Source organism: Phaenicophaeus curvirostris, chromosome 19, assembly GCF_032191515.1.
Source record: "Phaenicophaeus curvirostris isolate KB17595 chromosome 19, BPBGC_Pcur_1.0, whole genome shotgun sequence".
NCBI classification, from domain to species: Eukaryota; Metazoa; Chordata; class Aves; order Cuculiformes; family Cuculidae; genus Phaenicophaeus; species Phaenicophaeus curvirostris.
This window is the reverse complement of record NC_091410.1, coordinates 2007171-2020185: the sequence shown is the minus strand read 5'-3', so window position 1 is coordinate 2020185 and position 13015 is coordinate 2007171. Positions and strand designations below refer to the sequence as shown.

The window sequence follows — 13015 nt, the reverse complement described above, 5'->3', positions numbered from 1 at the left end:
CATTGGGATCGGCTTCAGTGGTCTTGCAGGGAGCCTGGTGCAGGCAGGCAGGGCTGATCCATCCCTGCAGATTCAGCTTGTGCAATGGCCCCCGGGACAGGGCTGCCCCTTCTTGGCTCTTGAAGATGGGACCAAAGTTTTAGTGCTGCCTGTGCTGTCCTGCCAGCCTGGCTGGGCTGGACGATGTGCTGCCCCTGGACTCTGTGAAGGTCACAGCGGGGGTGAAGGTCCTGCTCCTTAAGGACCCTCCCCTAGGGCTCACCCCCGCCATCCCCTCCCTCTCCAGGGTCATGGGGTCTCTCCCTGGCTCTCCTCAAGGAGATAGGTGGGATGAAGGCAGGGCAGTGCCGCATGACAGACGACATCCAGAGGATCCTGGAGGCACTTGGCTCGGTGAGCTTGGTGCCCCTGGGAGGAAGCTGAGCCCTTGGCCCCACCCTGTTGCCCTGGCATCCTAACCCCTAGCCTGCGGCCACTGTCATTGTTGTCACCCGGTGTGAAGGGCACCAAGAAGGAAGAGTGGGAAGGATGTCCCAAGAGGGCAGCATGGGAGCTCATCCCACCCCCCTGGAGACCCCCCACCCTCTTCCTCCCAGCACTACCCGAGGAGAGTGGGAATAGGCACTGTTGCCTGCAGGTCAGGCTGGTGGTAAGAGGCAACTGCATGCATTGACCACAGAGGTGCTAAGGCACTTTTTAACTCAACAGTCACAAAACAAGAAAGGAGGGATCAGGGAAGGAGGGGAGATAAAGCTCCAACTTATGCAATACAGCCACAGCCCCCAGGCACAGCCCTAGCCGGTGTCCTTCAGTCTTGTACCTAAGCTATTTTGCAGACGCTCCTTTTAAATCCCATTCCCACATCTTGACTGGTGTCCCTTTCCTTGCCCCACCCCAGAGTGTCACAGTCCACTCATAAGCGGATGCATGATGGTTCATTTCATTTATGATTTCAGAGTGCAGAGGGAAAAAAGCAATAATTCAACAAGTCAAGGGAATCAAATTTCAATCTAAACTGGAACTTTATTAATTGTGCCTGTAAAGCGGCTTGCGATAGGAAGAGAGAGAGAGAATAAGGAGAAAGATGGGGAGGAAAGGGAAGAAAAGGGGTTTATAGCTGCCACCACGGGCCCACAGATGTCTGGCATCTCTGGGGTCCCAGTCCAGAAGGCGTTCCACAGCCTCTGTCTTCGATCGAGGCGATCTCACAGTGGGGAAGATCTTTAGAAATCAGCTGCTTCAGAGCTGTCTTTTATGCTAGTCTATACACGTGTGACGATGTGCCAATCTCCACCTAGCAGGCCACACATGCCAAGAGAGGAGTGTCTGCAGGTCCCCTCCCTCGTGCATACGCTCCTCCTGGTGGCAGTGGTCGACCTGGGGTCTCCCGATGAAGTAGTCATCATCACCTTGAACTTTGGTTGAACTGTTCTTTGCGCATGCTCTGTTGGGGTATGGGTCCTGTCATTAATTTTCCTGTCTTTTCCTCCTTGCTTCATGGATCTTTCACAACAGTAGGGAGCAGGGAGACTTGGAGACATGTACAGAACATTTTTGATGGGTAGATAGGTACAAAACATTCCTTGCTAGCTTGTACCAACTTTGGTCGTTTACAAAACATTCCTGCATCTGTGATTACAGTCAAGTTCTGAGGCTTAGCACCTGATCAGATAAGGTTGAGACAGAAATCAGTCCTTTGACCAACTCTTACTCAGGCGAAACTCCAGGACATTGCTGGCTGCCTGCTGGGCCTCCACAACCAGAGTACATTGGACATGGATGTGGTATGGCCACAAACAAGACTGAATCCTGCATGGGATGAGGAGGAAGCTGTATCTCTGGCTACCTCGGGGCGGCTAGCCCTCCTGTGCCAGGGTATGGTCCATGGGTTGGTTGTGCTGGCCAGTGATGCTGGATCTTGACTGGCTGGATGGCAGCAATCAGATCACCCTGCAACTAGGGTAAAAGGACAGGAGAGGGCTTCCTACACTGTGGGGCTGCAAGGAAGCACAGGGGGGCTGGGAACAACCGTCTTTGGGGAGCAAGGGACACCCTCCCAGCAACCCCATGGAAGCTAAGCCTGCCTATGCCCCTTCCACGCTACAGGAGAGAAAGCAGGAATTGAAGGAGCTGGGAGAGCAGCGGAAGACAATCAAGGCCACGCTGGAGCAGTTGCTAGCCAAGATAGTCGACTAGTTGCAGGCACAGCTGAGGTCTGGGGTGAGCACTCGCACTGCCAGTTGGCTCAGTGGGGTGGTCCTGGAGGAGTTCCCAGACATGTCCTGGGGCTAGATGGGGCAATAAGCCTCTATGGCTTCTAGGCTTGTTGGCTGCATCCATCCCATCTCAGAGCCTGTTCTTCCTCCCATTCCTGCAGCATAGTGGTGGAGAGCCCCAGGTAGAAGTTGGCAGAGATGCAGGCGGCGCATTCTGTCAGCAACAGTGACACCCATGGAGCAGCTTCTGCAGCTCTATGAGAAGCTCCAGTAGCAGGGGGTCTCCTTCATGTCTCAGCAGACAGTGGCCAAGGTGGCAAGGAGCCAGGTAGAGAGATGCCAGCGTGGGGGGCTTAGGAAGGAGCTGCCAGGACCCAAGGCTGGCTGTGCTTTGCTGTAACATGGGTAAGCCCCTCGTTACCCCGCAGGTTGGCTTGTTCAAGTCAGCAGCAAGGAAGGAAATGAAAGCCTTGGGGCAAATGCCATGCAGTCATTGATAGCCCATGGGCAGTGGCTAAGTAACCTGTGGCAGCCAGCCGACCCTGGCATGTCACAGCCTTGTCATCTTCCTCCCTGCAGCGGGGTGAGGGGCTGCTGAAGCACATCCAGGCCACTGTCGAGCAGCGGCAAGGGGACTCTGAGAACATCAGCTCTGTCGTGGGGAACCTCCAGGGTAGCTGTCAGGAGAGGAAGAAAGATATTGAGGTTGGTGGCTGAAACTCCCATGAGGTCAGAGCATCCTCCAGGCAGATCCAGCGGGGGAACACAAGGGATTTTTCTCCCTGCCAACCTGCTTGCAGCTCTGCCCAGCTAGAAAATGTCTTTCCGTGCAGCTTTTGATGGGAGTGGGGAGGTGCGGTGCGCTTGGCTGGCCAGGCCACAGACCCTGCCACAGCATTGTGGTCTGCAATCTGTGTTGGAAGGCTCTGTTCCAGCTCCTGGATAGGCAGGAGAAGGAGAAAGCAAAATTACACTGTGCATTATTCACTTTGCATATTTTTTATTGTTTGTTTTTTTTTTTAAATTATTATTACTATTATTTTCCGTTTTCTTCTTCCTTTGCCTTTGTACTAAACTGCCCTTATCCCAAACCACAAGTTTTATCTGTTTCTTTTGGATTCTCCTCCCCATCCCAGAAGGAGGGAAGATGTGGCGCATGCTATTCAGTTGCTGTCTGGCGCAGAACCACGACAAGGCTGTAACATCCAGAAATTGTAATGCACTCCACAGCCAGCACTGTTAACAGACAGACCTGCTGTGCTGCATGGCAGGCATGACCATAGAGAAAGGGGAGAAAGGGGAAGAGGAAGGGAAAGGGGAGGAGAAGGGAGAAAGGAAGGGGAAATGGAAGGGGGAAGGGGAATGGAATGGGGAAGGAGAGGGGGAAGGGAAAGGAGAAGGGAAATGGGAAAGTAATGCTGTGAAAAGTCAAACTCAATAAGCAATGCCAATTTGATTATTAAGTAAGGTATGCTTTAATAAGATGCCTGGCACGCAAGGGAGAGCCGTACCTACTGTGCGTGCAACTTCTAGCACAATTCACAAAGGCTATATACAGTCAAAGCATACATATTTATCACTTCTCCTGGAACAGTTGTGTCTAGTATAATCAGTTCCGGGAATTTATTTACGTAAGTTCCCCTGCTTTTGGCACATATACCCTGACCTCTGGTGCTCTTGGGCTGGGGGCTTCTGGAGGAAGGCTCACAGTCTTCTTCATGGTGAATTTTCAACTCTCCTTCTTGCACATGCTCATAGACTACATGGGCAGCTCTTCAAGGTTGCATCTGGACCTTTGGCTGAAAGAGTGGCTGAGAGAGCTGGGGGTGTTTAGCCTGGAGAAGAGGAGGCTGAGGGGAGACCTCATTGCTCTCTACAACTACCTGAAAGGAGGTTGTGGAGAGGAGGGAGCTGGGCTCTTCTCCCAAGTGACAGGGGACAGGACGAGAGGGAATGGCCTCAAGCTCCACCAGGGGAGGGTCAGGCTTGACATCAGGAAAAAAATTTTCAGGGAAAGGGTCATTGGACACTGGCAGAGGCTGCCCAGGGAGGGGGTTGAGTCACCTTCCCTCGAGGGGTTTAAGGCACGGGTGGACGAGGTGCTCGGGGACATGGGTTAGTGATTGATGGGAATGGTTGGACTCGATGATCCTGTGGATCCTTTCCAACCTGGTGATTCTGTGATCCTATGATCTCTTCCTTCAAAAGGAACAGGAAAAGAAAGGGAAGATAAATGCTAACGGACCAAGGGATGCAGGTTCACTTCAGGTCGGCCTGGTTGGAGCCTCCCCTCCCCTCCCCTCCCCTCCCCTCCCCTCCCCTCCCCTCCCCTCCCCTCCCCTCCCCTCCCCTCCCCTCCCCTCCCCTCCCCTCCCCTCCCCTCCCCTCCCCTCCCCTCCCCTCCCCTCCCCTCCCCTCCCCTCCCCTCCCCTCCCCTCCCCTCCATCATGGAGCCGCTGCTGAAGCGCGCGCTGGACACTCGGACGCTGCGGGCCGCGGGCCGCTCGGGCGGTGGCTGCATCAGCGCGGGGCAGAGCTACGACACGGACCGGGGCCGCGTGTACGTGAAGAGCAACGCCGGGGCCGAGGTGCGCGGCGGGGCCGGGAGCGGCTTTCCCGGGGCTCCGGCGGGGATCGGGGCAGCTCCCCGCCCGGCACCCCCGCTCCCAGCTCTGCGCGGTGCGCGGCTTCGCTGGCAGAACCGAAGCCCGGGGTAGCCAAGCGGTGGCTTTGGGAGCGCGGGGTCCGCTCCGGGCGTGGCCGCGCTCGCTGATGGCGTCAGGGAGCGCGACCGAAGGCGGGAGGCGCCCGGGGGAAGATGGCGGCCGGGGGGTTCCTGATGAGAACCGCCGAGCCTTCTGTGCGTTGTGGCTGCGCGGGTTCTGAGGGCGGATCAAAGCGAACTGCCCGGCTCTGGTGACGCTGCAGCAGGGGCAGATGTGTTAGAAGCGCATCCCGGGGCTATCCAGGCTGTGGGGCAGCGATGCCTGTGGATCTGCAGGATCTGCTTGCTCCATGGAATCATAGAATAACCGGGTTGGAAGAGACCCACCGGATCATCGAGTCCAACCATTCCTATCAATCACCAAACCATGTCCCTCAGCACCTCGTCCACCCGTGCCTTAAACACCTCGAGGGAAGGTGACTCAACCCCCTCCCTGGGCAGCCTCTGCCAGTGCCCAATCACCCTTTCCGTGAAAATTTTTTTCCTGATGTCCAGCCTGAACCTCCCCTGGTGGAGCTTGAGGCCATTCCCTCTCGGCCTGTCCCCTGTCCCTTGGGAGAAGAACCCAGCTCCCTCCTCTCCACAACCTCCTTTCAGGGAGTTGTAGAGAGCAATGAGGTCTCCCCTCAGCCTCCTCTTCTCCAGGCTAAACACCCCCAGCTCTCTCCAAGCTTTTTACTGAACATTTTTAGCCTTGATTGATTTGCCAGGAGAGCTTTGTTTTGCTCATGACAGGTGTCCATCAAGACAGATGCTTTCCTTTCATGTTTGCTAGGCTAGAAGAATGTTTGAGGGAGAAGTGGCAAGTTTGGAAGCCATCCTGAAAACGCAGGTGATCAAGGTGCCTAAACCCCTCAAAGTTCTAGACCTGCCTGAGGGTGGTGCTGTGCTAGTGATGGAACATGTGGAAATGAGAGGCTTAAACAGGTAAAGCACAGGTTTATATTTGCTTCATTTAACCAGAAATTTTTACTATTAACACAGTTAAATCACTTGTTTTCAGAGGGGAAACCTATTTGGTTTTCTGTTTTTTTGTTGGGTGTTTTTGTTTTTTTAAAGCAAGTCAAGATACTTTTGGTAAATTATACAGCCCAGAACCGTGTTAGTTACTTTGTAGTGCTTCACGTAGCAAACAGGTCACACATCAAGGTGTGACTGTGGTTTTCCTTTAGTTTTGGACTTCATTGGTTTTTTTGCAAGTGTTAAAGAACATTCCTTTTGTCTAAATTATAATCAATCAAGCCTTTTAGAATTAGTTGCGTAGCATTAGTCTGTAAAAATGAGCTATGGATGAAGCCTCTCGAAACTGTAAAAAGCTGGACCCAGCAGGGCTTGCTTAGCATCGTCACCTGAGTTGGTGAAGTCTTAGGCTGAAAGCTGTGAGCTTCTCACCTGAATGTGATGAACTCATCCTGAGCTTTTACTGAGTTACACACAAGAAAGCCCCAGGGTTGGTTCAAGCCAGAAGGTAAGGAATCTACAACCAGCTGCAAACTTTGAAGATAAGATGAGAGAGAAGCAAAGGTAGGAAAAGACCTGCCAAGAGACAAGGGGAAAAAAAACCAGATGAAGAATGAGAAGACCCTAGCCCCTTAAACACCATTGGACCAACTGTCATGTGGACATGACAGAGTGGGTGAAGAGCATGTGAGGTGTGAGAACTTAGATTGTAAGGATGTCATTGCCCAGGAATTTTTTGGTTTGGAGTCCTTGTCTGGTGGCACACAGCTGGAGCTGTAACGTGGTGTTGTGCTATTAGTAAATGAACCTGAAGTTCTCCATCAGCCTAGGGTGGAGTCAATGGGAGAGAGATGGCAGAGCATGAGTGAGTGGGTGGATATGAGATATACAAGGGGCATCCATCTGGTTCGCCTGCTGTGCGCACTCTTTGGTCACGGCAGCTGGAGTGAATGTGACTCTCTGGTGGGATGGGTATCCTCTGAGGAAGTTTTTCCTGTAACAGTAATTAGTGATTTTTACAGTAATATTCCTTTTTACAGCCAGGAGAATTCTCTGCTTGATCCTCCATTCTGTATGCTTACCTTTGGTGTAAGACCCAGTGTTTAATATTGCTTGTCATGAGTGTGCAGAGGTGCTTCCCTAAATGAATGCATCTAGATTGCAGTTTTTTTTACAACTCTTACCTTAATTCTGATAGTTGAAAATTTTTGGCCTTCCTCTGAAGCAAACACTTAACTATATTAAACTATGACAAATACTTATGTCTGGTTCCATTATGGGGGTGGGCATGACAGCTTTAATGTCTTATCCCTCATTCTACTCATTCCTCCAGCCTTTGTGAGACAAATTTCTGGGGATAGCTACAACCTGTGTTGATAGGAGCAAAATGAAGGAGTAGCTTTGCCTTAAATAACAGTGCCTTGAAAACAGAGAGAGATGTGAAAGGTCACAGGCAGGAAGAGGAATACCATGGAAACCATCGGTTACCATGGGAGCCAACTGACTGTAAGAGCCGTTTCTAATTGCTGCAAGGCTTCTTTGAACTGTATATACGTAATATATATATGTAGATACGTGTTTTATATATATATATTTATATATAAAGTATGTACAGGTATGTATTTTGTATGTAAATATAACTCTTACAGAGGTCTTACTGAAAGTGACATCAGACAGAAGTTAGAATTTGTCCTTGTTATTGAATTTATGACTGCTGCTTGCTTTTAATAGTGTTGTTGGGAACAGCCGTGTTAGTATATTATGTTCTGTGTTCATACCTGATCTTTAGAGGCAGAGGATGGGGTGTATTTTGAGCATGTACCTTGTTAGAAAAGCAGAACTGCTTTTATTGGCTTGATAAATCTTTGCAGCTAATTCCAGGGATATCAAGAACTGGCCTCATTCGTACGTCGCTGTTGCTAAGAACACTTTTGTTTCTCAGATATTCTGCAATGCTTGGAACACAGCTAGCTGATCTCCACCTTCATAACCAGCAACTCGGAGAAAAGCTGAAGAAAGAAGAAAGCACAGTTGGTACTGTACAGAGTTTTTTGCAAATTTAACCTAGTGAATTATAGTTAAAATAGCTTTTGTTATTTCAGGATAAGTTTGTCCTCTTCCACTAAAGATACCGTGAAACAGATTTGGACAAAGCACCCAGGCAGGGAGTCATCTGTTTGCTTTTGTTTGCTCTATGTAGATCTTTGTAAGCAAAACATTTATTGGATTTGGCACCCTTGGGTTTCTGCAAGGACGTGGTTTCAGAGGAGCTACCCTGCCTCAAAATATCATTATGAAGATTAAAATATAGCTACCGGACATCAAGTTTTAAAATTAAAACTCACCACAACACCTTTGTAACAAAACCAGTATTTAGTTGCAATTTCTTTTAGTTCAGTAGAAGCAGTATTGTACTCTTGCATAGTACTTACAGTCCATTTGCATTGCAGATACGTACAATCTTGTCATTAGTATTGGATTTTTGTCTTTGATTTGAAAGGTAAAGGTCAAGGGCAAATGGAAGTCCAGTTTGTGGAACAGTTTGGCTTTCATACAGTTACCTGCTGTGGCTATCTCCCACAGGTACGTTGTGCTTCATTGGACTGATAGAATTTTAAGTTTATCTTATTTTCCCTTCTGTGACACAAAAGGCCTAAATTACCATAATGGCAATCCTGTTGTCTCTGGGGCATCATACCAGTGGAAAACCATTGTTCAGCCTGCTGAGGAAAGGATTGCTTTGGGCAGCACTTAAAGCTGCTTTGGGCGTTCATAGCTCTTCCATTTCTTGAGTTTTATCACTTAGAGAAAAAAATTTATTGCCCTAATTTAATATTTTCAGATACCATTCTGTGACGTGGTAGCATTTACTGTCCTGGATGGTATCAGCACAAAGGCTATAGAGTCCTCAAATACTTTATCTGAAAGAGAAGAAAATCTCTCATGTGTGATGTAGACCAAACATCTGCAGTCCTGTTCCTTCAGGTGAATGACTGGCAGAGGGACTGGGTGACTTTCTTTGCCAAGCAAAGAATCCAGCCCCAGATGGACCTGATCGAGAAGAATTCAGGAGACAGGGAAGCAAGAGAACTCTGGGCACAACTTCAGGTAGGAGGAGTTCTCTCAGTTCTCATTACAGCGATAACTGTGGGTCAGTTTTTAGAGTTTCTTTTTTGAAAAACAAAATTCCTGGTTGTTGGTGTGCTCTAGGGCCTGTTGGTAAGACTCCAGCTTTTTGGGATTCAAATGCTCTTTATTCTAAGCTATAAATGGCTTTTGCCACATCACGCTATGCTGATATTCAAAAGTGGATGTTTACCAAATAGCACTTTGCCTTGCTGTTTGGGAAATCCCAAATGGAGTTCACATTTCTCATTCCCGGTGATGCGTTTGTGATGAGAAATGTGTATCAGCAGGACTATTCTGCATATCATCTGTTCACTTAAGGTTTGCATCTGACTGCAGCGTTACCTATTTAGAAATCTCTTCAAGGTTGGTGGGAGATCCCTGAACCTGCTAACAATGAAGCAGGTGGTTGTTGTTATTAAAGCTGATTAAGACTGCAGCACCAAATGGAGTTTTACATTTTTTATTTTCTTGCTAAACAACATTTGGATGACTTCAACTACTGTTTTTTATAAAAAGTAGAATCCTCTTGATTTTTGCAGCATCTCTGTTGCTGTTTGGAGTTATGTTTTTTTTAAAACAACTTTTAAGAAGTTACAATTCATACTTTGCATGGATGCAGGTAAAACTCCGTAATTGTTAATCTTAAAATGTCGTACTTGCATTTCTCTCCTTCCCTCTCCTGCAGCTGAAGATACCCAGTTTGTTCTGTGATGTAGAAATTGTTCCTGCTCTATTGCATGGAGATCTCTGGAGTGGGAATGTGGCTGAAGATGATTCAGGTCCAGTTATCTTCGATCCTGCTTCTTTCTACGGCCATTCAGAGTACGAGCTGGCGATAGCTGGGATGTTTGGTGGCTTCAGCAGTTCTTTTTACTCTGCTTATCACAGTAAAATTCCTAAAGCTGCAGGGTTTGAGAAACGCCTCATGCTTTATCAGCTTTTTCACTACATGAACCATTGGAACCATTTTGGTACAGGGTACAGAGGGTCTTCTCTAAACATCATGAGAAACCTTATCAAGTGACTTTTTGCTTGAGCAGAACTCTTCCTCCGTTGCTTGGACAATCCTGTACTTGGTGCAGCTCCAGGAGTAGTAGTGTTAAAAACAGCTCCTAGCTGATGACACTGATGCAGAACTAATGAGCTAGAATAGTGAGTCCTGCCAAATACCAGCTGTAATGTAGTCATCTCTTTTTAGGATAGCTCAGAATACCTTATGAAGGAAGTACCTAAAGAAAGAGTTCATTCAGTTGTACAGAAGATCTGTTGATGTCCAGAAAGCACTATATGCTTGTGACTGGGCGAGTTAATACCAGTTGAGCACTTGAGTGTAAATTATTCGGAAGAAGTACTCTCCTGGGAACCGTTTGTCCTTCAGAGTAGAGAAATACCAGGGTTTGTGTTTGTACCCTAATAATAAACATCAGAGAAGTGTTAGTGAAGGGGAAGATCACTTTTATTTGTTACTGAGAGTCTGCTTAGCTTAGTTACTTAAAGCTTAGTTACTAAAAGCCTGCTTGGTGATTTTTGCTCCGTTTGCCCCTCCACCCATTTTTTATGATCGATTGCTCAGACTCTTCCAGCTCTTCAGGTACAGTTATGTGCATGAAAACAATGTTAACCAAATATTTCAAAAGTCACCAAGGAAATTATACAATAACTGTGAAAAATTATTTGGATTTTTTCTTCATTTGCTAATGTGATTTTATTGGATGGGAGCTGCTCCCTATTCTGTACAAAGCTGTGTGAAAATGCTTCTAATTTGTTCTGGTGTATGCATTTTGCTGCCTCCTGGTGTTCATGAGGGCTGTTCTGTGCTTGCTGGCCAGTGGGATATTGTTTACTGTAATTCTGTTTTCACTGGAACTGTCGTCCTTGGTTTGGATTATGCTTTTGTGCAGTAGTGTGCATTCTTAAAGATCTTCTCAGGTAAGGCACTTTACATGTCCACGTCCTCTGGAGATCTTCTCTGTCACTAACACAAACAGAAGATGTGCTTTTTGACAACTCTTTGCCCACAGGATAGTGCTGTCTGGTCATGCTGTGGGCTGCATGTACGTTTTCTGTAGCATAGAGTTGCTGTATGCCAATGTTCTTCCTCAGTCCACAAAGTGCACTCTGTAGCTCTTGGGAGAAAAGACATGAAACCAAAGGAAGTTAAAATGCATGTGAACCTACAGGGCAGCAGCTCTACGCCACTGTCAGCAGTTCCTGAAGGACAGAGTGTGGACTGGCTGTTCCTTGTAACCTGCAGGATGATACAGTTGTAGTGATATCACAGTGCAAGCATAGCAGGTAGGTGAGGGAGACGCATGATTCCTGATGTGCATTTTGAATGTTTGGGTGTGACTATAATTAATTTAAAATATTTTTCACTGGATTTTGGCAGATTACAGAGGGGTGGCTGGTTTTGCAGTTATTTGTAAGAATTGGAAGCAAGTTTAGAGAAGACAATAACTTGCTATAATTTTCTGTCCTTAATCCTACTCTCCCTGGCTGTTTAACTTCTGCTACTAAGAGCTTGAAATGCTTGCTTGGTAGAATCACTTTTACTTTGTTGATTCAATAAAATGTTTCCCCATTGATTCTTGTTGCCTGTTTTCTGAATTAAAACCACACAGCTGGTTTCTGATCTGGGGAGCTGCTCTGACCTGTGATAGGTCCCTGCTTTGTTAGGCAGTTATGGGCAACAAAGGTGCTGATGGGAGATTAGTCATGGATTTCCATCTGGAGCAGCGTGTCACTGAAGAAAATGTGTGTGTGGTTTGGTTATGGTGTCATTGTCTGTGCTTCAACCTTGATGTATTTAACCATTCACTTGGATGGTGTTGATGAAATGTTATGTCCGTATCCTTATCCAATTCACCCAAACTTCCCAGTGCTTGGTGCAGTTTATTGGAAGAATGCTGTGGAATTGCAGCTAGCAGTCAGTCTGCTGAGATCCTCTCACTGTTCATTTCCATACACCTTCATAATACAGTTAGAGTTGATTTAACAAGTTTGTTCTATTTACAATTCCTCAACAAATCAGCATGTTTATTTTGCTAAAATATGCAAATACTTCTATAATTAGAAGGTGAAAAGTGATAATGGAGGTGCAGTCATAGACCTGATTGAACAGTTTCCAAAGGTCACCTTTTGTGTGCAGGGAGTGTAAATGGAAACAACTGGATTTAGTGTTTTAATTTAAGAGGTATTATGCTTACTTTTTCAAAGACCTTTTTTTTTTTGCTAGAATTTGCTTTTCCTTCTTGTCTATTCTTTCTTCTTGGCTCCCCCTCTGCAGACCGAATCTGCCAAATTCTTTCCTTGAACCTGTGCTCTAATGCCGTATCTCCTGAAAACTGCAATATCCTCTCATGCTGTTTCTAAGTCCCTTCTCAAGAGAGATCATGATATGTGTGTGGCATGTGTAAACTAATGTGTTTATTTTTAATGCTTTGAAAACCATATCTCACCAAGCAATGATAAAATGTTCCATTTCCAGGCTCACTCCTGTCTAGCCTGTCTTCATCTCCCTCTCCCTTCATATATAGCTTAAAGCTCTATTAATAAGCCCTGCTAGATTTTTGGTCAGGATTTTTTTACACCTAGGAGATAAGCATGCCCCATCCCTGGAAAGAAAGCTTGGAGCTGAATAGGCCAGTCCACAATCAAAGAACCCAAAGTTTTGCTCTTCACACCAGGTATTATTTGACTTATTTTCCTTGCTCTCTCCCCACTTTGTTCCTTGTTGTTGGCATGGTGGAAGTAAACACTACTTGTACCCTGGAGCCCTTCGCCATTCTCTCCAGGGCCCTGAAGACCCTCTTAATTGTCCTTAGCTTCCTCCTCTGGATTTCATTATTGCCTACTTGGAATATTAAGAGAGGGTAATAATCTGTAGGCTTTACCAGGGAAGGAAGCTTTCTTATGATTTCTTTCACAGAGGTCCCTGTAAAGGTCAGTCAAAGGATTGATTTCTGCCTCAACATTTTCTCATCAG

At 47.0% G+C, this 13015-nt stretch overlaps 1 protein-coding gene and 1 long non-coding RNA gene across 2 annotated transcripts; one reads left to right on the top strand and one right to left on the bottom strand.

Moving 5' to 3' along the window:
* Positions 1-1024: 1024 nt before the first annotated feature.
* Positions 1025-4494, bottom strand: LOC138728850 (uncharacterized). Its single transcript, XR_011338778.1, has 3 exons — positions 3883-4494; positions 3007-3154; positions 1025-2893 (listed from the first exon to the last, which is right to left on the bottom strand). It is a non-coding gene; the product is annotated as an uncharacterized lncRNA (long non-coding RNA).
* Positions 4495-4650: 156 nt separating this feature from the next.
* On the top strand, positions 4651-12333 carry LOC138728798 (ketosamine-3-kinase-like). The gene is made up of 6 exons (XM_069872420.1): positions 4651-4804; positions 5717-5868; positions 7844-7935; positions 8402-8484; positions 8887-9009; positions 9716-12333. The coding sequence occupies exons 1-6, from the start codon at positions 4664-4666 to the stop codon at positions 10052-10054; spliced, it is 930 nt and encodes a 309-aa protein (XP_069728521.1). The 5' UTR covers positions 4651-4663; the 3' UTR covers positions 10055-12333.
* The last annotated feature ends 682 nt before the right edge of the window (positions 12334-13015 follow it).

Bases quoted from the DNA above. Each gene is read 5' to 3' on its own strand.
- LOC138728798 (XM_069872420.1), top strand. From the start codon at position 4,664: ATGGAGCCGCTGCTGAAGCGCGCGCTGGACACTCGGACGCTGCGGGCC. The intron at 7,936-8,401 runs GTACTGTACAGA...TTGATTTGAAAG, and splicing joins GAAAGAAGAAAGCACAGTTG to GTAAAGGTCAAGGGCAAATG. The intron at 8,485-8,886 runs GTACGTTGTGCT...CTGTTCCTTCAG, and splicing joins GCTGTGGCTATCTCCCACAG to GTGAATGACTGGCAGAGGGA.